At 41.6% G+C, this 22,129-nt stretch overlaps 1 protein-coding gene across 2 annotated transcripts in view; it reads left to right on the forward strand.

The window, feature by feature from the left end:
* CDK8 (cyclin dependent kinase 8) overlaps nucleotides 1-22,129 on the forward strand; it is a 91,903-nt gene that overhangs the window by 54,497 nt on the left and 15,277 nt on the right. For both annotated transcript variants that reach the window (XM_054381992.1, XM_054382003.1), the window contains exons 5-7: nucleotides 15,884-15,941; nucleotides 18,696-18,827; nucleotides 20,918-21,061. In XM_054381992.1, the coding sequence (XP_054237967.1) occupies nucleotides 15,884-15,941; nucleotides 18,696-18,827; nucleotides 20,918-21,061 (334 nt within the window). The remainder of the gene's footprint in view (nucleotides 1-15,883; nucleotides 15,942-18,695; nucleotides 18,828-20,917; nucleotides 21,062-22,129) is intronic.

Consider the following 22,129-nt stretch of genomic DNA (forward strand, 5'->3'; position numbering starts at 1 on the left):
AGGAGAACAAGAAGAGTTTTTTTCAAATATACCAATAATAAAAAGGCAGAGCAGGGAAAAGGTGGGTCCACTGCTGAATAGTATGGGGGAGATACAGTAACTGATGATGCAGAGATGGCAGAGTTGCTGAATGCCTTCTTTGCCTCAGTCTTCACTCCTAAGACCAGCTCTCAGGAACCTCAGTCTTCAGAAGCAAGGGAGCAGAACTGGAGAGATGTGGACATTCTGCTGGTCAGTCAGGACTGGGTTAGAGGTCTCTTATACCATCTGAAGACACACAAATCCCATGATGCGGTGCATCCACGAGTGCTGAGAGAGCTGGATGATACTGTTGCTGAACCTCTCTCCATCACCTCTGACAAGTCATGGAGAACAGGAGAGGTGCCTGACAACTGGAAGAAAGCAAATGTCACCCCAGTCTTCAAAAGAGGCAAGAAGGAGGACCCAGGCAACTACAGACCAGTCAGCCTCACCTCCATCCCTGGAAAGATGATGGAGCAGCTCATCCTGGAGGTCATCTCTAACCACATGGAAGACCAGAAGGTTATCAGGAGTAGCCAACATGGATTTACCAAGGGAAAATCTTGTCTAAATAACCTGATAGCCTTCTATGAAGTTATGACCAAGTGATTAGATGAGGGAAGAGCAGTGGATGTCATGTATCTTGACTTCAGTAAAGCTTTTGATAGTGTCTCCCATAACATCCTCATAGAAAAGCTCAGGAGATGTGGCATAGATGGCTGCTCAGTGAGGTGGATTGCAAACTGGCTCCACAACAGAGTTCAGAGGGTCATCATCAACGGCACAGAGTCAACTTGGAGGCCTGTGGCAAGTGGTGTCCCCAGGGATTGGTACTGGGTCCAGTTTTGTTCAATATCTTTCCCAACAACCTGGATGAGGGCATTGAGAGTACCCTCAGCAAGTTTGCTGATGATACAAAACTGGGAGGGTTGGCTGACACCTGTCAGGCTGTGCTGCCATCCAATGTGACCTGGACATGCTGGAGAGCTGGGTGCAGGCAAACCTCATGAAGTTTAATAAGGACAAGTGCAGGGTCCTGCATCTGGGGAGGAATAGCAACAGGCACCAGTACAGGTCAGGGGCTGCCCTGCTGGAAATCAGCTCCACAGAGAAAGACCTTGGAGTGCTGGTGGACAGCAAGTTCTCCATGGAACAACAATGTGCTCTTGTGGCCAAGAGAGCCAATGGGATTGTGGGGTGTATCAAGAAAGGTGTGTCCAGCAGGTCTAGGGAAGGTCTTCTACCTCTCTATTCTGCCCTGGTGAGACCACACCTGGAGTATTGTGTCCAGTTTTGGGCTCTCCAGTTCAAGAGAGACAGAGACCTGCTGGAGAGAATCCAACGGAGAGCCATGAGGATGATGAGGGGACTTGAGCATCTCCTCTATGAAGAGAGACTGAGAGCCCTGGGGCTATTTAGTCTGGAGAAGAGAAGACTGAGAGGGGATCTGATCAATGTCTATAAATGTCTGAGGGGTGGGTGTCAAGTGAAGGGGGCCAGGCTCTTTTTGGTGTTTCACAGTGATAAGACGAGGAACAATGGATTCAAACTAGAACATAGAAGATTTCACCTCAACATGAGGAGAAACTTCTTTACAGTGAGGGGACAGAGCACTGGAACAGGCTGCCCAGGAGGGCTGTAGAGTCTCCTTCTCTGGAGACTTTCAAAACCCACCTGGATGTTTTCCTGTGCAGACTATCTTAGGTGATCCTGCTTTGGCAGGGGGTTTGGACCTGATGATCTCTTGAGGTCCCTTCCAACCTCTGATATACTGTGATACTGTGAAGCATAAATATGTTGTTGGGTCATAGACCTGGAGATGGGGTGTGAATTTTGGAAGACTAGCTGAAGGTTTAGTAGATTTTCCCTGCATATTTTTTCTTATCGGAGGACTGTGTCAGTGTGAGCTGAAATTCCCCCCCACCGACAATAACCAGGCTAGCCCAGTCTGGAAGCAAATGAAAAGCTGTATTTACAAGCAGATGAAATGCAACGAATATGTACAAATATACAAAATTCACAACACTTACAAATATATACAATCAATAGAAAAGCACAACCAAGCTCCCTTTGCTTCCCCCCAAGGGGACCCTCTCAAAGGGGGCCTCCCTCTCCCAGGAGCTTCCCCCTCAGACCCCCCTGGACAGAGAAGCAGAGTTAGTTAAGCAGAAAGTTGTTAACTTAGCTGCCAAGGTCAGTGTGTTATCTTCAGCCAGAAGAGAAGAAGAAACAGCAGCCAGACAGCCCAGCAACTGCCCCCACTGCCGAACGCAGAATGTGCAGAATGCCTACTTTGTTTTGGGTAATAGTTCTTAAACATTTCTATCTATCCAATGGAAGTGTTTAGAACAATCGTTATTTTGCTTTCTTACACCCAATAGTGACTTATTTACATTCTTTCACTTTCTCTGTTCTGAACTTTGCAAGGAAAAATTAAAAAGACAGTTTCAAACCACCACAGTCCACCCCTTCTAAACAATTCCATTGGCTGCTACTATCATCTATCTAATCTAAAATAATATCTACAATAGGTGAATAAAGACCATAGTCCATTCCGTCTATCTTAGATGTAGATGATTCAAAAGAGTTAAATCACAGGAAAAACAGCAAACAGCTTGTTTCCTCACAGATGGAGCGAAGAAAGGAACAGGGACTCTCAGGTGACTCAGGGCTCTCAGGGTTCGTGCACCGTAGATCTCATGAACTCTCCTCTTGGGCGCGATGCTGTATCTGTGCAACACTCTGAATTTAACCTCTCTCAGCCAAAGTTAGATTTCTTTGTGGAATACACTGAATTTCACCATTTTCTTGCATCACCCAATAGGTGTGACCAGGACCTTCAGCAGAAACCACCCCTCGGACAGGTTTGGCCTCTCCTGAAGGAGAAAATACCCAAACAGTTTTGCCTAACAGATTCTTTTCTCTGATAACAGGAACTCTATCACCTTCCTCCTTTCGCAACAAATCTGATTGGGCAGGTCCAGCTCGATTCACTGAACCTCTGCTATTCACTAACCCGGTTGCTTGTGCTAAATGTTTCTCCTAGTTTTTCAAAGATCCACCCCCCATGGCTTTGAGAGTGGTTTTCAGCAAACCGTTGTAGCGTTTGATCTTCCCTGCAGCTGGTGCATAGTAGGGAATGTGGAATATCCACTCGATGCCGTGCTCTTTGGCCCAGTTTTTTACATGATTGTTCTTGAAATGAGTTCCGTTGTCTGACTCAATCCTCTCTGGAGTTCCGTGTCTCCACAGGATTTGTCTCTCCAGGCCAAGAATGGTGTTACGTGCAGTTGCATGAGGAACTGGATAAGTTTCCAGCCATCCAGTGCTTGCCTCTACCATAGTCAGCACATACTGCTTACCAGATGGAGAACGAGGTAGAGTGATGTAGTCAATCTGCCAGGCTTCACCATACTTGTACTTGGACCATCGGTCACCGTACCACAAGGGCTTGATCCGCTTTGCCTGCTTAATAGCAGCACAAATGTCACAGTCATGGATGACTTGTGTGATAGCATCCATGGAAATGTCAATGGATCTGTCACGAGCCCATCGGTAGGTTGCATCTCTGCCTTGATGTCCTGACGAGTCATGGGCCCACCGAGCTAAGAACAGCTCACCTCGGTGTTTCCAGTCAAGATCAGGATCAGGATCAGAGTTTGTGTCCACCTGGGAAACTCTTGCAGCTAGATCTGCCTGATGGTTGTGTTGTTGTTCCTCAGTAGCTTTGCTCTTAGGAATGTGAGCATCGATGTGTCTCACTTTCCCTGGGATTCTCTCAATGCGAGCAGCAATGTCTTGCCACAGATCTGCAGCCCAGATTGGCTTTCCTTTCCTCTGCCAGCCATTCTTCTTCCAGTCTTTCAGCCAACCCCACAAGGCATTGGCTACCATCCACGAGTCGGTGTAGAGATAAAGCTTTGGCCATCTCTCACGTTCAGCTATGTTAAGAGCTAGCTGGACAGCTTTTACCTCTGCGAATTGACTGGATTCTCCTTCTCCATCTCTCGCTTCTGCAACTCTGCGCGTTGGACTCCACACTGCAGATTTCCATCTCCGCTTGTTCCCAACAAGACGACAGGAACCGTCTGTGAACAAAGCATATCTCTTTTCATCATCAGACAGATCACTGTAAGGAGGAGCTTCCTCAGCACGAGCTACTCTCTCCTCTGGAGGCTTAGCACAGCTTGTGCCTTCTGGCCAGTTTGTGATCACCTCCACCAAACCAGGCCTTTCGAGATTTCCCATTCGAGCTCTCTGTGTTATTAGAGCCATCCACTTAGACCAGGTAGCATCTGTTGCATGATGTGGTGAAGAACCTTTGCCTTTGAACATCCAATTCAGAACTGGCAATCTAGGAGCTAGAAGAAGTTGTGACTCAGTTCCGATCACTTCAGAAGCAGCTTTCACTCCTTCATAAGCAGCTAAAATCTCTTTCTCTGTTGGAGTGTAGTTTGCCTCTGAGCCTCTGTAGCCACGACCCCAGAAACCAAGAGGACGTCCTCGTGTCTCCCCTGGAGCTCTTTGCCATAAGCACCAGGTTGGACCATTGTCACTCGCGGCCGTGTACAGAATGTTCTTAATGTCTGGACCAGTTCGGACAGGTCCCAGACCCATCACTTGGACTACCTCTCGCTTGATCTGGTCAAAGGCTGCTTGTTGCTCAGGACCCCATTGGAAACTGTTTCTCTTTCGAGTCACATCATATAGAGGTTTCACAATCTGACTGTATCCAGGAATGTGCAGTCTCCAAAATCCCACTATGCATAAGAAACGCAGAGTTTCTTTCTTGTTGGTGGGATTTGCCATGGTGGAGACTCTGTTTATCACATCCATTGGGATGTGACGGCGACCATCTTGCCACCACACTCCCAGGAACTGGATTTCTCTGGCAGGTCCTTTCACCTTGTCTCGCTTGATAGCGAAACCAGCTTGCAAGAGAATGTCAAGGATTTTGTTACCTTTCTCGAAGACTTCTTCAGCAGTCTCACCCCAGACGATGATGTCATCGATGAACTGAATGTGTTCTGGAGCTCCACCTTTCTCCAAAGCATCATGGATCACTGCATGGCAGATGGTTGAACTGTGAATCCACCCCTGGGGCAAACGATTGTGTACTGAATGCCTCTCCAGGTGAAAGCAAACTGAGGCCTGCATTCCTCTGCTATGGGAATAGAGAAGAAAGCATTAGCAATGTCTATGGTAGCATACCATTTGGCCTGCTTGGATTCCAGCTCATATTGGAGTTCCATCATGTCTGGTACAGCTGCACTCATGGGTGGAGTTACTTCATTCAAGGCACGGAAATCAACTGTCAGACGCCACTCTCCATTCTGCTTTCTCACAGGCCAGATTGGACTGTTGAAAGGTGAATGAGTTTTGCTGATGACCTTCTGACTCTCCAACTGACGAATCAAGTTTTGAATGGGCACCAAAGAGTCACGGTTGGTTCTGTATTGTCTGTGATGCACAGTTTGAGAAGCAACCGGCAGCTTTACATCCTCTATCTCATGTTGTCCCACAACTGCAGATTCATCTGAAAGCTCAGGACTGATAGACAACTTCAATTTTCCTCCATCAATTTCTATAGTTGCTATTCCAAAAGCCCATTTGTAACCCTTAGGGTCTTTAAAACGCCCTTCTCTCAGAAAATCAATTCCCAAAATACAAGGTGCATTAGGACCTGTTACAATAGTATGTTTCTTCCACTGCTTCCCAGTTAAACTTATATCAACCTCTATCTTAAACAACTCTTGAGATCCACCAGTGACTCCCTGAATGGTTATAGATTCTCCCCCTTGATAATTTGATGGTATGATGGTGCACTGAGCTCCTGTGTCAACCAAGGCCCTGTACTTCTGAAATTTTGAAGTGCCAGGCCACTGGATGTACACATCCCAATAGATTCTGTTATCTCCATTATCCCTTACCTCCCCCTGGCGGAAGGCAGGGCACCCCTAATGGTGGGGATTACCTCCACATGTACAGCTGGCACAACGTCCAGCACCAGAATTAGGATCACTGTTGGAGCTATCAGAGTTGTTCTGGGAAACTGAGGAAGCGACAGCTACCCTCCTGGTATTGCTACCTCGGGATCTTCCCCTCTGCAGCTCCCGTAACCTCTTGAAAAGATCAGAAGTTGGTTGACCATCCCATCTGTTCATGTTCTCACCAAACTGATCACGCAGAGTTATCCAGATACTGCCACGTGATTGCCTCTGCTGTCTGTTTTGGTTTGGCCTATTCTGGAATGGCCTTCTTGGAGCACGTCTGTTCCTAACAGCTGAAACTTGTATCCATCTGGAGGAAGAGGAATCAGAATCATCCCCCTTCATCAAGTTGGATATGGAGGTTTTAAATTCCTCCTTCAGCTCTTCCATGCAATTCTCAATCTTTCCAGACAAAGTTTCAATGGCTGAAACCAAAGAAGTACGTGCAAGACTATCCTCCAATTGCCTCATTTGGTCAGTGAAATGGCCAACAGTAGGAGGCACTCCACCATAATTTCTTGCCACTATCCTGCTTGCCAGAATAGTAGCATAATTAGGAGGAGCAAGCTTAATGAGCTTTTTGGCAAGGCCTGTTCCAACAGGAATTTCATCAGGATTCAGAGTCTTATGATCTCCGTATATTATTTCTCTCACAGCAAATTCTCTCAGACGCTTGATTCCCTCATCTATTGTGGTCCAAGGCTTAGGGTTCCATGGTAAATCATCTCTGCTGGGGTACCTCAGCGAGACTGCCAGTAGGAGGCGTGCCCACAGAGAAGCTTTACCAATGCACTTGCCTAGATGCCTGTCTATGCCAGTATCCTTTGAGAGCATCCCCAACTGAGAGGCCGACTTGTCACCTACCACCAATGCTGGGGCTCCCATATCAAAACACCTGGCTAGCCAAGACAGGACTGGCTCATTATCTCCTCTGATGTAATCCTTCCTCACATGTCTAATTTCCTGTCTGGGTGCATTAGCTGACTGTATGTCATCCTCATCATCATCATCATCCTGAGGTCGCTGTCCCCATAATCCTATTTTAATCCTCCGTTGAATTTCCTTGAGTTCAGAGGCACTGCCTGCAGTTGCTAATTCAGCAGGGTCTACATCTCCATCATCCATGTGGGGTCTCAAGAGGTCTACCAGAGTTTTAAGGCTAACCTTCTCTTCCTCACCAGAAGGATCTTTCTTAACAGAGGGACCCTGAGTAGAAGGACACTCATCTCCATCTGCACCATCTCCTGCAGCATCTGCATTTCCTCCTGCAGCTCCTTTGCGCTTTCTGCTTACAGTGGCCACCAAATTTACTGGATTGGCTTTCACATTCACAGCAGAGTTGGAGGGAGTAGAGGAATTTTGTGCAGGGTTAGCAGGAGCAGAGGGAGTCTGTGCAGGGTTGGCAGGAGGTGTGCTTTGAGATCCTGCAGCCACTGCTGCGTCCGTCTGGGCAGCAGAGGGAGGAGGAGGAGACTGTGCCTCGTTAATGGCGTCTGCCTGCACAGCTATGTCTGTCTGCGCAGCCATTTCTCTCTGCGTAACTATGTCTGCCTGGACAACCATTTCTCTCTGTGTAACTATGTCTGTCTGCACAACCATTTCTCTCTGTGTAACCATGTCTGTCTGCACAACCATTTCTCTCTGTGTAACTATGTCTGTCTGCACAACCATTTCTCTCTGTGTAACCATGTCTGTCTGCACAACCATTTCTCTCTGTGTAACTATGTCTGTCTGCACAACCATTTCTGTGTAACTATGTCTGTCTGCGCAACCATTTCTCTCTGTGTAACTATGTCTGTCTGCGCAACCATTTCTCTCTGTGTAACTATGTCTGTCTGCGCAACCATTTCTCTCTGCGTAACTATGTCTGTCTGCGCAGCCATTTCTCTCTGCGTAACTATGTCTGTCTGCGCAGCCATTTCTCTCTGCGTAACTATGTCTGTCTGCGCAACCATTTCTCTCTGCGTAACTATGTCTGCCTGCGCAGCCATTTCTCTCTGCGTAACTATGTCTGCCTGCGCAGCCATTTCTCTCTGCGTAACTATGTCTGCCTGCGCAACCATTTCTCTCTGCGTAACTATGTCTGCCTGCGCAACCATTTCTCTCTGTGTAACTATGTCTGCCTGCGCAACCATTTCTCTCTGCGTAACTATGTCTGCCTGCGCAACCATTTCTCTCTGCGTAACTATGTCTGCCTGCGCAACCATTTCTCTCTGCGTAACTATGTCTGTCTGCGCAACCATTTCTCTCTGCGTAACCATGTCTGTCTGCGCAACCATTTCTCTCTGTGTAACCATGTCTGTCTGCGCAACCATTTCTCTCTGCGTAACCATGTCTGTCTGCGCAACCATTTCTCTCTGCGTAACCATGTCTGTCTGCGCAACCATTTCTCTCTGCGTAACCATGTCTGTCTGCGCAACCATTTCTCTCTGTGTAACTATGTCTGTCTGCGCAACCATTTCTCTCTGTGTAACCATGTCTGTCTGCGCATCCATTTCTCTCTGTGTAACTGTGTCTGTTTGTGTACCCCTGTCTGCCCGTGTACCCCTCTCTGCCCGTGTACCCCTCTCTGCCTGTGTAATCAAGTCTGTCTGTGTCGCCGAGTCTGTCTGTGTAACTATGTCTGCCTGTGTACCCGAGTCTGTTATCTCAGATTCTGGCAAAGGTCCCGCAGCTACTGCTGCTGGCTCTGAGTCAAAACTATCGGCAGCTTTCTCACAAACCTGAACTGTGATTTCCTGGTCACCGTAATCAGAATCAGAAACCAATTCCGAACCTCTCTGAGCTTTTCTATGTTTCCTCTTACATCTACGCAGGTCGGAAGAGTGAGTAGCCTTACGTCTTTCTTGACACAGTGCTATCAGCAGCCATATGATTATTCCAAGAAACAACAAAATCAAGGCTAGCACAAGATATCTAGGGTGCCACTGGTTCCAAAGACGCTCTGTAGTTGTAAGAGGAGTAACAAACTCAAATGTGTCTGCTAGCAGATTCATAGTTGAGTTACCATATCTTCTAAGCCCAATAAGACCACAACAGAATTCAACAGCATTCAGTAACTTGTTCTTAACCCAAAGAAACGACTTATATGCCACATATCTCACAATCTTGTCTATCATGCAGGAAACAGCCCATCTGTAGACAATCACACTGATAACAGAGGAAATAAAATTACTCAAAATCCAAAACAGCTTCATTTTGCTTCCTAATCTGAGCAGGAATAAATCATACAAGCAATCGAGCCCCACGTTGGGCGCCAAAAATAAAAAGTGTGTCGGTGTGAGCTGAAATTCCCCCCCACCGACAATAACCAGGCTAGCCCAGTCTGGAAGCAAATGAAAAGCTGTATTTACAAGCAGATGAAATGCAATGAATATGTACAAATATACAAAATTCACAACACTTACAAATATATACAATCAATAGAAAAGCACAACCAAGCTCCCTTTGCTTCCCCCCAAGGGGACCCTCCCAAAGGGGGCCTCCCTCTCCCAGGAGCTTCCCCCCCAGACTCCCCTGGACAGAGAAGCAGAGTTAGTTAAGCAGAAAGTTGTTAACTTAGCTGCCAAGGTCAGTGTGTTATCTTCAGCCAGAAGAGAAGAAGAAACAGCAGCCAGACAGCCCAGCAACTGCCCCCACTGCAGAACACAGAATGTGCAGAATGCCTACTTTGTTTTGGGTAATAGTTCTTAAACATTTCTATCTATCCAATGGAAGTGTTTAGAACAATCGTTATTTTGCTTTCTTACACCCAATAGTGACTTATTTACATTCTTTCACTTTCTCTGTTCTGAATTTTGCAAGGAAAAATTAAAAAGACAGTTTCAAACCACCACAAGGACCTAACTCCCAAGTCATTAGATCACATCAATATATTAAGATTTCTACCACTAAGTCACAAAAGTGCTCATCCAGGCTCTTACAGTTGCCTTTCAAAATTTTTAAAATTTTTTTTTGTAACTGAATTACAAACTTCATGGCAAAACATTTTTTACTTACTTGTTTCATGCTTCTTAGGCACTTTCTCAACATACAGCTGAAGAACTTGAATTTGTTTTTATGATTGTGGGGTTGCGCAGTTGAATATGTTCCTGTATTGTTTAATATAATACTTTGAAGTATAAATCTTCAAAGAATCATTGCTGAGGCTGTGAATGCAAAGGTGAAGTCGTTTTGGGCTAAGAGTACTTGACTTGGTATTGTTCTTTAAAAGTTGCACTGCTTTTTAAAAATTAAAACCAACATTAGACTTTTTTGAGTTATCTTGGCTCATCACAGGTGGAAGTGAATGGGATAGATGGTTTGAAAATTGGTGGCACAACCATCAATGATGCACAAATACTAGTATTTAACAAAAGTTAATTAGTGATGTGCCTTAACCCATCACTGTGAACCCTCTATTGAGTAATGTTGTAGTAGCCCAACTCTTAAGTAAGTATTATCCCAATAGAACGTGGTGAGGATGATACTAAAGCCTTAATAAAACATGTACTAAAATTCACATTTTTAACAACTGTGTCAGTGTGAGCTGAAATTCCCCCTACACCAACAATAACCAGGCTAGCCCAGTCTGGAAGCGAATGAAAGCTGCATTTATAAGCAGAATCTACAATCTATGATGAAATGCAATGAATATGTACAAATATACAAAATTCACAACATTTACAAATATATACAATCAACAGAAAAGCACAACCAAGCTCACCAAGCTCCCTTTGCTTCCCCCCAAAGGGGACCTTTCCCGAGGGGCCTCCCCCCCAGACTGCCCTGGCAGAAAGCAGAGTTAGCTAAAGCAGAAAAGTTAACTTAGCTCTCCAAGGTCAGTGTGTTATCTTCAGCCAGAAGAGAAGAAGAAACAGCAGCCAGACAGCCCAGCAAGTTGCCCTGACTGTAGACTCCTGTGCTGGTTTGGGGCCAGACACAGACCCTCTCTTGCCCTGAAAGGGACAAAAGAATGAGACTCACACAAATGGATTGGAGAGTGATGGAAAGTTTAAATGGAAAAGCAATTGGTGAAGCTACAGAGAACTACAAACTACAAAGCATAGTGACAAAGAGTATCCCAAAGCGTACAGAACCCCTCACAGAATTCCCAGAGGCTTCCCAATCCTTCCCTTCTTCCCACCTGAGGGAAAACCCACCCCCCCCAGGGCTCTTTCTTCCCCCTCCCGCTGCTAGGCAAGTCTCAGGCTGGCCAGATCTGAGACTCCCCCCCCCTCCATCCTCCTCCTGGCATTAGGCCTAGAGAGGCCTAAGAGGCCTTGAGGATACTCCCCCAGCATTACCCGATAAGAGAGGACATCTCCCATGGGAGCAGAGAGGGAAGAAAGAGGAAGAGAATGACTTTGCAGATGGCCTTATAGGGTGCAGGACTTATGGGTAGAAATACGTCGTTTCCTGTGTCCACCCCTGTGGGTGGACACCCAGGACACCAGAGGTGTATCTCATGTAGCAGTGGCAGGGGGCACCCAGCCTAAACTGCCACAACTCCCCACTTTGTTTTGAGTAATAGTTCTTAAACATTTCTATCTATCCAATGGAAGTGTTTAGAACAATCATTATTTTGCTTTCTTACACCCAATGGTGACTTATTTACACTCTTCAGCTTTCTCTGCTTGAACTTTGCAAAGAAAAATTAAAAAGACAGTTTCAAACCATCACAAGAAGGTGAATCTGTTCATAAATATATATGGGACTACTGCAAACTGTTAATAAATGGAGGGAGAGGGATGGCAGCATGTACATTACAATACCATAAATAATTCAAGGAAATTTGGTTACTCATTGATAGGTGTGGTTATAATCAACCTTTGAAAACTGAGTTCAGAAACAGCCTAGTAGCCAAAAATGTGCAATGATAATTCCTACAGACCTAGTTTGATGCTGAAAGAAAGAAATATCAAAGATCACAATGGCTATGCACTGAAGTTCAAAATAATAGGTGGCCCAAGGCAGAACAGCTAGAGAGGAACAACAAGAATCCAGAAAAAATGCAATCTACTAGGGACCACTGAGCTGAAGAGAGTTTTTAATCTAGGTGGTAGACTGAAAAGATTTGTAGAACTTCAGAAGTGTAAGAAGTCCTTGCAGTGAAGGAGTAGTTGTCTACTCTTTCTGTTGGTGTATAGGAAAAGAGGCAACTTCATTTGTTGAGTTAGAAGGAAAGAAAAAACACTGAAATAGAGAGGAATGAAATAGAGTAGACCGTCTGTGAATTGTGCAGCCTTTTTCATTGAAGCCTTTTTGGGTGTGCGTGAACTTAGAGCAGTATTGAGTGCCAGGACAGGCAGAGGGATGAAGGTAACTCAAGTCCTTTGTAGGTCTACAAACCTGTTGGTATAGCATCTGGGTTTTTTATCTCCTTTATTTGGAATTAGCCTGATTCTTAGGATATCTGTTTGCGCTTTGCAAATAATGATTAAATTTTAAGTACCTAAAAATATTTCGGTGAGGATTTTGTTCTCCCTACAATAGTAGTAGTGATAAAATGCAAAAGATCAGAATTTGTCTAGGAGTCACACAAGGAGTCTGACAAAGCTAGATCTAGGTAAAGATAAGATTTAGTGCTGTGCTATGGTCATGAGTCCATTCTTCCATGGGAATGAATTGTTCCTCTGCTGTTGAAGTGGGGTGCTGAGGGAGGGGAGAAGGGCCATTCTTCTTAAATTTCACTGTACAGAGCTGTCAGAAAATTTGCAGTGTTGGTCTCTGAAGCATTCAGCTGTACGTTGGTGCGTGACTCTTCACATTTGGTTTAGGTTCATAACAGCTTTCTCAGTTGCATTTGTCCAGGAGCAAATTATTTCACTTGATGGCAAAAGTAAATATGTCCCTTTTAGAACAAAAAAGGAATGACTTTTAAAAGTTGTAATTATAAAAGAAAGTAACTATTTTCAAGTAGTGTGTTTTCAGACATAAGATAAAAACTGCTGATAGATTTTTCTTCACTTGCTCAGCCCAATTGATTTGAATAAGCACTTTTAACTCTAATTTTCTCTGGATGATTGAACTGAAATTTAGTAAATTAAACTGAAGTTTGTCCAGATGTCTCCCTTTTGTTTCTAATGCCTGCTTATTTTTTCATTGCAAATAAATTTTTAATATGTAATGAGGTGCACAGAGACAGAACTGGGGAGTTGTTTTTTTTTTTTTCTCCAGATGGTGGACTTGAGTTTTGATTTTTGTTGAGTGTTTTTCAGGGAGTCTTCAAAATGGTTATGTTTTAGGAACACCAATGCTGTCCCTACACTGCTTTCTGGTAAATATTTCCCTATTGAGTTTAAATACTGATTAATGGTCTTGTGTATAAAATTTTTTCTGACAATGTTGTTCCAGCCTACTAATGAAATGCTTTTTAGGAATGGGAGCCTTCAGAATAAGACCACTGATTTTAAAATTATTTTTTAAAAATTTTTAACTGTAACCATGTATCTTTATAGTTATATGCCTATATAAATGTTTCTCTGTTGTAGGAATCTTTTGTTTCAAACAGCTGTTTCAGTGCAGGGCCTTTGAGTCAAGAACGAAATGAACTGCTGTACATTCTTACTGCAGGTTGGCTGAGGGCTTTTTTTTATTTTGCAGTGTATATGACTCCTTATGGAGTTTCTAGATTGCCTGTATTTAAAAAAAAATATTCTGTAAATCCTGAGATAAAAAAAAAAAATCTGAGTGTGAATCAGCCTGTTGCTGCTGATCTTGTTAACTAGTATTGTCTCATCTTTGTACTTTTTTTTTTACAATCTGTTGCCTAGTTTGTACTTAGGGTAGAATATTTTTGGGGCAGGAGTTGTTACTCAGTGCTCTGCTGGTTGCTGATCTGGCATAATGGAATCTTTGTGTGAATACCGCTCCTTGTCCCTGTCAAAATCCAAGTAGTAAAATACCTCAAGGTAAAAACATCACAAGGACGTTGCAAGCATTGTTGTGGAGTGTTGTCAGCCTGTGAAAACGCAGAGGAGGAAATTATACTTTAGGTCAGTGTATTATTTATCTGAAACATTGTCATGGCTGTGTAATATATTGGTAACTACCCAAAAAATACTGATTAGGCATGTAGTTTATTAACGCCTCAGATATGTTCAAAAGAGCTTTTGTAAAAGATTTAAATATTTTCTCTGAATCACAGCATAGCAGTAGAATCACTTACGTGGTGGAATTGTTTTCTTACCTAGCAGTTTGAATTGCTTTGAACTTTGACATGAACTCTGAATTTAAAGGTTTTATGCTGCTTGTTTATTTCTAGGATGTTTCTAGATACAACCAAAATGGAATGCAGTGTGAGCTGTATGCCCATATGCTGCATTTGTTTTATGATGAAGCAGTACTGACATGGAGTGCATGCTCTTTTTGGGGGGGGGGAAGGGAAGAAAACCCCAAACATCACCAACAGTTGGGGGAAGGTGTTGGTGTGGGACAGACACAAGTCTTTCTGCATATTGCTTAGCTAATGCAGCACAAGTTGGTTCTGTTACTGCTGTTGGAAAGAAAATGGGATTTATTTTACCTTTTAATCATAGTTAGGCTATAACATTTTCTTCCATCTTTAAGCTGCTCTCAGAAGAGAGGCAACACCTCAAATTCCTTTTATGTATTTTGTGTGTGGATTGTACTGTGTCAGAAATCCATGTTGCAGCCTTTCATAAGCAGTAGTAATTAAGTTTCTCAAGGAAATCTTGTACTGGATGATTTTTTTGTGCCTTATTTTACACAGCATTAATTTCTTCTAGATAGGTATCAAATTGTGGTCTTTTCTCTTTTTGAATGTGTTTACACTAGAGCCTGATAGGTTCAGGAAGACTTGAGAATTTCCTGGAATGTTTTTTTTTTAAGTCACACTAAGTTGTTAAGATTTATTTTAACTTTTAGGTAGTCTGTCTTGCCAGGGTGCTTTTTTTCAGATCAATTTAAGCTGGGGAAACAAAGTAAGAGTTGTATATTTTCACAGTTCACAGCTGAACAGCAGCTTCTGTTTTGTCCAGAATTTATAGTATGAATGAGGATCTAAATCACTTCATTTCAAAACAAGACTAGCATACATTTTCAACTTCAGTTGTGAGTTTCCTGACTGTTTGTTTTCCCCCCTCTCAAAATAAGCCCTGCAGGTTTGATTTATATAAGCAGTATTAGCATTTGAGGAATATTCTGACTGCAGATGCCAAGACTGGATTGAGAAGCAGGATGACAGAAAATATAGGATGAAGTAGTGATGAGTGGGTTATGTTTCTAACCAGCTGAACTCTACCTCAATTATTTAACTCATCTCTGTAGTAGAAGACAAGAAAGATGGAGAGAAAAATAAAAGGGCAATGCCTTCCAGTTTTGCAGCTATCTGAATTAGTATGTGCTTCTAAATAGGAATAATTTAGATTATTTTTGTCTCCATTATGAAGTCATGCGGTAATGTTTAATCTGTATCTTCCTCAGGTATTTTTTCATGTAAAATGTCTGCAAATGGTCATAATAGCCCTGGACAAAACATGTTGTAGAGCTAGCTTCCCAACCCTGTGCTGGGAATGCAGTTGGTGGGCAGCAGTGGGACTGCCTCCCACCAAGAAGATATGGGGCAGCTTTGGTAGAAGTCTTGGTTGGTCAGCAACTGCAACTCCTGCCAGTTGAGTACAGACACCAGGGTGTTAGTTAGGAAGCACGTTGATGGAGTGCAGAAACACCAAAATGAAATAAGGAATATGCTGTCAGGGAGAGTCTGTGTCTGGGTCCTTGCACAGCTTTATGGTGATAGAGAAACTTGTCATTTTTATCAAAACAAAGTTGGTTTAAAACTGGCAAAACAAAGCTTAACTAACTTTTCAGAGACTAATGTTTAGGTTTATCGTGGTATATGTATTGTATATTTATTTTTTTTTCCACAGAAACCTGCTAATATTTTAGTTATGGGTGAAGGTCCTGAGCGAGGAAGAGTAAAAATTGGTATGTTTATATCTTTGATAAGTCCCAGTGTAGCATTTAAGTTAGAATGTTCTGAAGGTGCCGTTGTACCATCTAAAGTAGTCACTGTAATACTAGTATGTGCCTGGGCACATTGCCTAAATGCTGCTTTCTGAGTGACTGGCTTCTTGATATTAGCCCCATCAGTTCTGATGATGAAACGCTGTAGCCTCATCAATAAGAAGTGGAAAATGTCATTATATTTTCTTTAAGTGGGTGTTTGTGTGGGATGGGGGATTTTTATATGGGGGATAAAGATGACAGCCAGCCAGGGGGAAAGGAGGAGAAAGAAGTGGGATTTTAAAATGTCCGCCATTTACCCCTGTAATGCCATGATATTATTTTACTGCTGCTTATAAAATCTAAATAGGGAGCTACTCATTGCTACAAACTTTAAATTTTTATAATGGAGTCAAAGGTGGCATTTAGCCTACCAAATGTTCTTGAAAGGGGAGACAGATCCCTTGGATATCAAGGCAAGGGATCTTAAAAGTCCAGAAAACATGGTAATACAGAACTACTGCTAAATACTCAACCCAGGGTGTACCAGAGTAGGAAGGACGCAACACATTCCCCACTATTGTAACACCTTCTGGTGGGAGTTACTGCTCACACTGAGGGGATAATTTGTAGAACTTTAGTTGCTTTAAATTAAATAAATAAACAAACATTAACTGTATTCTAACAGTAATAAGTTATACCAGGCTGTGCTTTAGTGTGGCAATGCTTTGATAGCAGACTGCTAATGCACAGTCTGTTTATATATAATAGTAATGTAGCCCTGTTTGAAAGGGTTTTGAAAATTGTTGTTCTAAACCTAGTTGGTCTTTTTCACTTCCCTTTGGCTTTCTTTTATGAGATTATTCTTCTGCATTGTTGCTTTGTACTCTTACTGTTTTGTTTATCTGAACAACATTGTTAATCGCTAGCGTAATGACTCAGGCTAGGATTTTCCTCAAGTGTTCAGAGCTGCTCTAGTCCTCCCTTTGCCCTTTGAATTAAGACTAGATGGGCCAGGGCTGAATACTTCTGCAGATCCTACCCTGAAAGATTTTAATGCCCTTCTGAGGTTTAAAGTTGACAGCAGAGATTGAGGACTTCTCCATACAAGACATGGACAGCAGAAGGGAAAATTTCTTCTGCTTACTCTACCTTACTCTACCTCTTCACAAAGCAGTTGCTTCCAAAATTGAGAGTCTAGGTCATCCTCTGGGCACATTTGCTTTCAACTGTGGTGGTGATATTTTCTGTACACAACTACTTGCTAGTTATTGCACATAGACCACCCATTTATATCTTAATTTTTAGTTTTGAATTAATTTGGGAATAAATTAATACACAACTAAATTTAGTCAGACTCTGTTAATGGACAGGTGAAAGATTCTGTATTGGACCACCAGTCCTCTGAGCCATCCATTCCCAGTGGGGGAAGAGGGAGGGGGTCCCTGCATTTCTAAGTGTGTTGTCAAAATGTGGGGTTTTTTTCTTGTTTTCCTAAGATATTGCCACAGCAGAAAAATAATGCAGAAATTCTACCCATACCAAGGGCTTCCAATTTTTCAACGTCACTAATTTTTCTTAAAAATACATAACTGGTATTTAACGTAAAATAATTTTTATAGGTGTTTTGTGTCATTTGAGTCATAAATTCACTTTCTGCAAATAATTTTCCTTATTTTTCATCGTTACTAGTGGATTGATCATACCTTGAGTAATTGGTATTTTAATGGAGAAAATTGTAAAATGCTTCTTTTTAAAACAATCATAAATAGGAATGCATATGAAAAATAAATATTTCAGATTGTGCAGTCTAGTTAGCCCCATATTTACACTGCAGTCTTCCCTCAACCAGTAAGCCATGACCTGCAGGTACTTTTCCCTCAGAATGGGTGCTCATCCTGTTTTATTTGAGCCTTTCTCAGCATGTATATATCCCTGTACCACAGAGTCCCTCTGGCTTGTGATCTGGGGACTGGTGGGTTCAGAAAGTGATTCGGTGGGAGAAGGTGCATATTGTAGCCTGCCCATGTTTTTCTGTATCATTTATTAGTAGTTCAGGCAGCTTTTCTATTGGTATATGACCAATTCTAAAAAAGGCATTTTTTAATTACATAATATCCCCAAAGAGAATTTTAAAACCATAGCCTAAATGTTATTTAGTACTTCTAACTTGATACTGGAAATACATCCTGGCAGAAAATAGCAGAGAGGCAGATGCTGTAGGCTTAGTTGCTGTTTTTGTGTGAAGGAAATCTTGCTACAGCTAACTGATGAGGAGGGAGCTTTTGTGATGTGCATGTATGTATTATAAATCATTCTAACCTTTGCAGAACCTGCATTTTGTTCACTTTTGAAATGCTGCTTCTCGAAAGACCATCCTGTAATCATGGTATATTTTACTGGAGACTATCGGGTAAAACGAATGGGGATTTACCAGTGTCCTGAGAAGTGAGTTGATGCGCTTTTTCAGAACAATGGTTAATTCTTTGTTCCAAATGGCTCATGTTAGTAATGATTTATAATGATATACTTCATAGGTCATGACATCCACTATCTTCTGCAAAAGCTTTTAAGAAAATCTGCTCACAGAATCCTTATCTGCTACAGTCTGCATTTGCATTTTATTTAGCAGTGATGGTAGCACTAACAAGTAAACAGTTTATATAAAATAAAAAGAATAAATAAATAAAGGTAGTTTTCCTCAAATTTTAAAGCGTCTCTCTTTGAATTTTGCAGCTGACATGGGCTTTGCCCGATTATTTAATTCACCCCTGAAGCCTTTAGCAGACTTGGATCCAGTAGTTGTAACATTCTGGTATCGAGCTCCAGAGTTGCTTCTCGGAGCAAGGCATTATACCAAAGCTATTGGTAAGTAAAATGGAAAAAAATGTGCCATTTTGTTCTTCATATCAACTGTACGTTAGTGTTGAGGCATTAAACAGTACTAAGGACAGTAGCTGAGCTGAAGGTACGTTACTATTTTCTTGAAGTAATATTAGACTTTGACAAATTGTTTAGTTGACTGTGGTTTCTGACTATATATATGAGTGGAATTTTTCTGGGTGCTGGCTCCACATGCCCTGCAATGCAGTTTAAGTTTATGTGGCTTTCACACAAGGCTTTGTAAATGCCGTTAGAGGCAAAGCAAACTATGGATGCATCTTTGAACTACCAGTAGAATCCATATAATGATTAGAAACAACGCATTCATTTTATTGTAAGTTTTTGCCTAGTGTAATAAATAGATGAAATAAGGAATGTGTAGAATGGATAATATATTTGTGGTACTGAAACTGAAGTGTAAAAATGAGCTCTACTTTAGTCTCTCAAAGCATAAATGTGAACAGGAATTGTTTCAAGTAGTGAGATGTGGTCAGTCATGCTACAGAAGAGGCTGTGATACTGCATCAGGTATATTCAGAATAAACCAAACATGACAGAATGCAGATGTGGTGAGGATGGTGTTAGTCACATCAGCTTAATGCTTCATCCTCCTCACCACTTAATTCATACTTAGCAGCCTGAATTTAACAGCTTCATCATGGCACAATTGAGTTAGCTCTGCCAGTCTCTGCCCTTGCCATTTCAGGGGCAAGAGGTTGCTGATGGCAGGAGCTGGCATGTGCTGTGATTGTAGGACAGAGGGAAGAGCCCAGTAGCAGACTGGAGGGACGTTCACCTTTAGTAGATGTGAACAGCTTTGCCCTGGAAGAGAGATTGTATGGAAGAGGAAGTTCTCTTTCTGGCTGGTTTAAAAGATATTTTAAAACCTAGCAACCATTTTGGGGGAAATAAGTTCCCCTGCAATGCTCTGCTTACTTTGCAACAAACGCAGAGGCTGTCTGTGGGCATACTTGTTGTTTCTATAACCAGAAGCTCTTTTGTCAGACTGCCACTATTTTTTTAATTTCTTGTCAGAAATTCTAGTGTTTGTGACTTTATGTATTTTCATTTACTTATCTTTTGATACTGTATTTCTTTCACAGATTAAATACCTTTCTTTCTGTGTTCCTTTAAATGGCTTTTATTGTTGTTTGCATGTTCCTTCACTGGCGTTTTCTTCTGCTTGCAGCATGTAAAACTGCATGAATGCTCATAGCCTTTAGTACATGATTTTTTTTTTCAGCATAGATAAAAACTGACTGTATACAAACACTGAGTAATGGGGTTATGCTCTCTGCATCATTTGCTTTTGCCCTTGTTCCTGAACTCTTCTTGTTCATTCAAGGTTCAGTGTACCATTACTTTATATAAGTTAATAGTTGCATTTGTATATGCTAGAAAAAGAATTAGGAGGACAACTGGGAAAATTCAGTCTGTCCAGTTTTGCAGATTGGGGTATAACAGTTATAACTGACAGGATTTGGTTGGGTTGCTTTGCTTTGGTTTTGGTTGGTGTTTTTTTTTAAATTAATATTATCTAACAGGTTGGTGAGGTATGTGGGCATGGATTTTCTTCTTGTTGTCTTTCTGCAAGCTTTTATAGATAGCATTTGGCTTATTCCAATGTCACTACTTTTCACCTTGTATTTTTGGGGTCATTTAGTATTTCTTAAACCAGATAGCTGATCAGAAAGGGCACATCTCTTGGTGGGGACAGTATGGCAGTGGTTGGATTAAATATTGGTTGGCTTCTCTTTGTTTGTATTTTGTGTAGGCAGTTACCCAAATAGTTTCCTTTTGGTTATTTTTTCTTAATTTTCTCAGCAATAAATGGTAGCTACACTTAAAAACTCCACAAGAATTTGTATGATACTCTCTCTGTTCCTCTGTAGTTACTGAATTGTGTACTTGCATTGATAGCTGAAGGAAGTCAAGGAAGTGTTGCACTTCTACAAAACAAACCTCAAATTTTCAGTGCCAAGGACCTTATCTTTAATAAGCTGAAAACTAACATTCTACCCCACCAAAATGTTTTTGGAAAGATTCATTTTTTTCCTGTTCTCCTTTTTTTAAAGATATTTGGGCCATAGGGTGTATATTTGCAGAGCTGCTAACATCAGAGCCAATATTCCATTGTCGACAAGAAGATATCAAAACTAGTAATCCTTATCACCATGACCAGCTGGACAGAATATTCAATGTAATGGGATTTCCTGCAGGTACACACTATTTTTTTTTTCACTGCTGTTCAAAGAAAGATATCTGTATTGCTTTCTTTGCATATGAAGGTGGCAGACAGTCAAAGCAACAAAGCTGTTCAAACACAATCTTTATTTCACGAGTTATGAATCTAGAGTCTAATGGTCCTATTAGATTTTTTTGTTTTCTATTATTAATGGTAAGATTATCTTTGCCTATACACATACCAATGTTTTGTAATTTTAAAAATCATGTTTAACGGTGGATGATTAAAAATCAGAAGAAATATTTCTGTGTTTCTTCAGTAGTGATTTTTAGATTTGGCAAGTGACAGATGATAGTATGAAACCAATGAGAAAAGTCTATGTATTTAGTGAATATTATGCAGATGCTTAACTCATGGTAAATTAAGCATGACATTTGGAGCTAGGGGAGGAAATGTTTGTGGTTTTTTTTGTTTGTTTGTTTTGTTTTTAATCTAATCATTAATTCCCCGATAGAAAGCTTGCGATATGGGGAAAATTTCTTATTTCAGACTGGAACAGAGAACTGGTTGCATGAACCAAAACAAATTACTGTGTGAATCCCACTTGTTGCATTTTCCCTAGTGTTGCTCATACCTTGTTTTTCTACAGGCTGCCTTGCATCTTTTCAGTTTATGCTTTGTCTTCTAGTGTCCACATGATCGCAGATGTCAGAGTAATATTTTTACTTCTTGGTCATCTTTCTCACAGCTTGTGTTCTCAGCTGTTGTCCATTCACTATTAATAATATTTTTCTTTACTGTTCTGATAGACTTTCTTTTTCCTATCACATGAATTTTGTAGAGTTTATGCTTGATTGGTTTACAGTTTTTTAATGAAATTTGCTCTTGTTTTTCCCTTTGACTTGTCTTTGTTCTGTATGTACTACATTGCTTCTATACAGCTGTGTGAGGTTCCTCGAAGTGTTGTCTTTGTGTATTACGTACTTTTATTTTCTTGAACATCCCCTTTAATTGTGCTTCTTTAAGCTATACTGTCCTTTTCTGCTTTTAGCCCAGAATTTTACCAGTTTCTTAATCTTTTCTTATATCATTTGGTTTTTAC

Source organism: Indicator indicator, chromosome 1 (genome assembly GCF_027791375.1).
Source record: "Indicator indicator isolate 239-I01 chromosome 1, UM_Iind_1.1, whole genome shotgun sequence".
Classification (NCBI taxonomy): Eukaryota; Metazoa; Chordata; class Aves; order Piciformes; family Indicatoridae; genus Indicator; species Indicator indicator.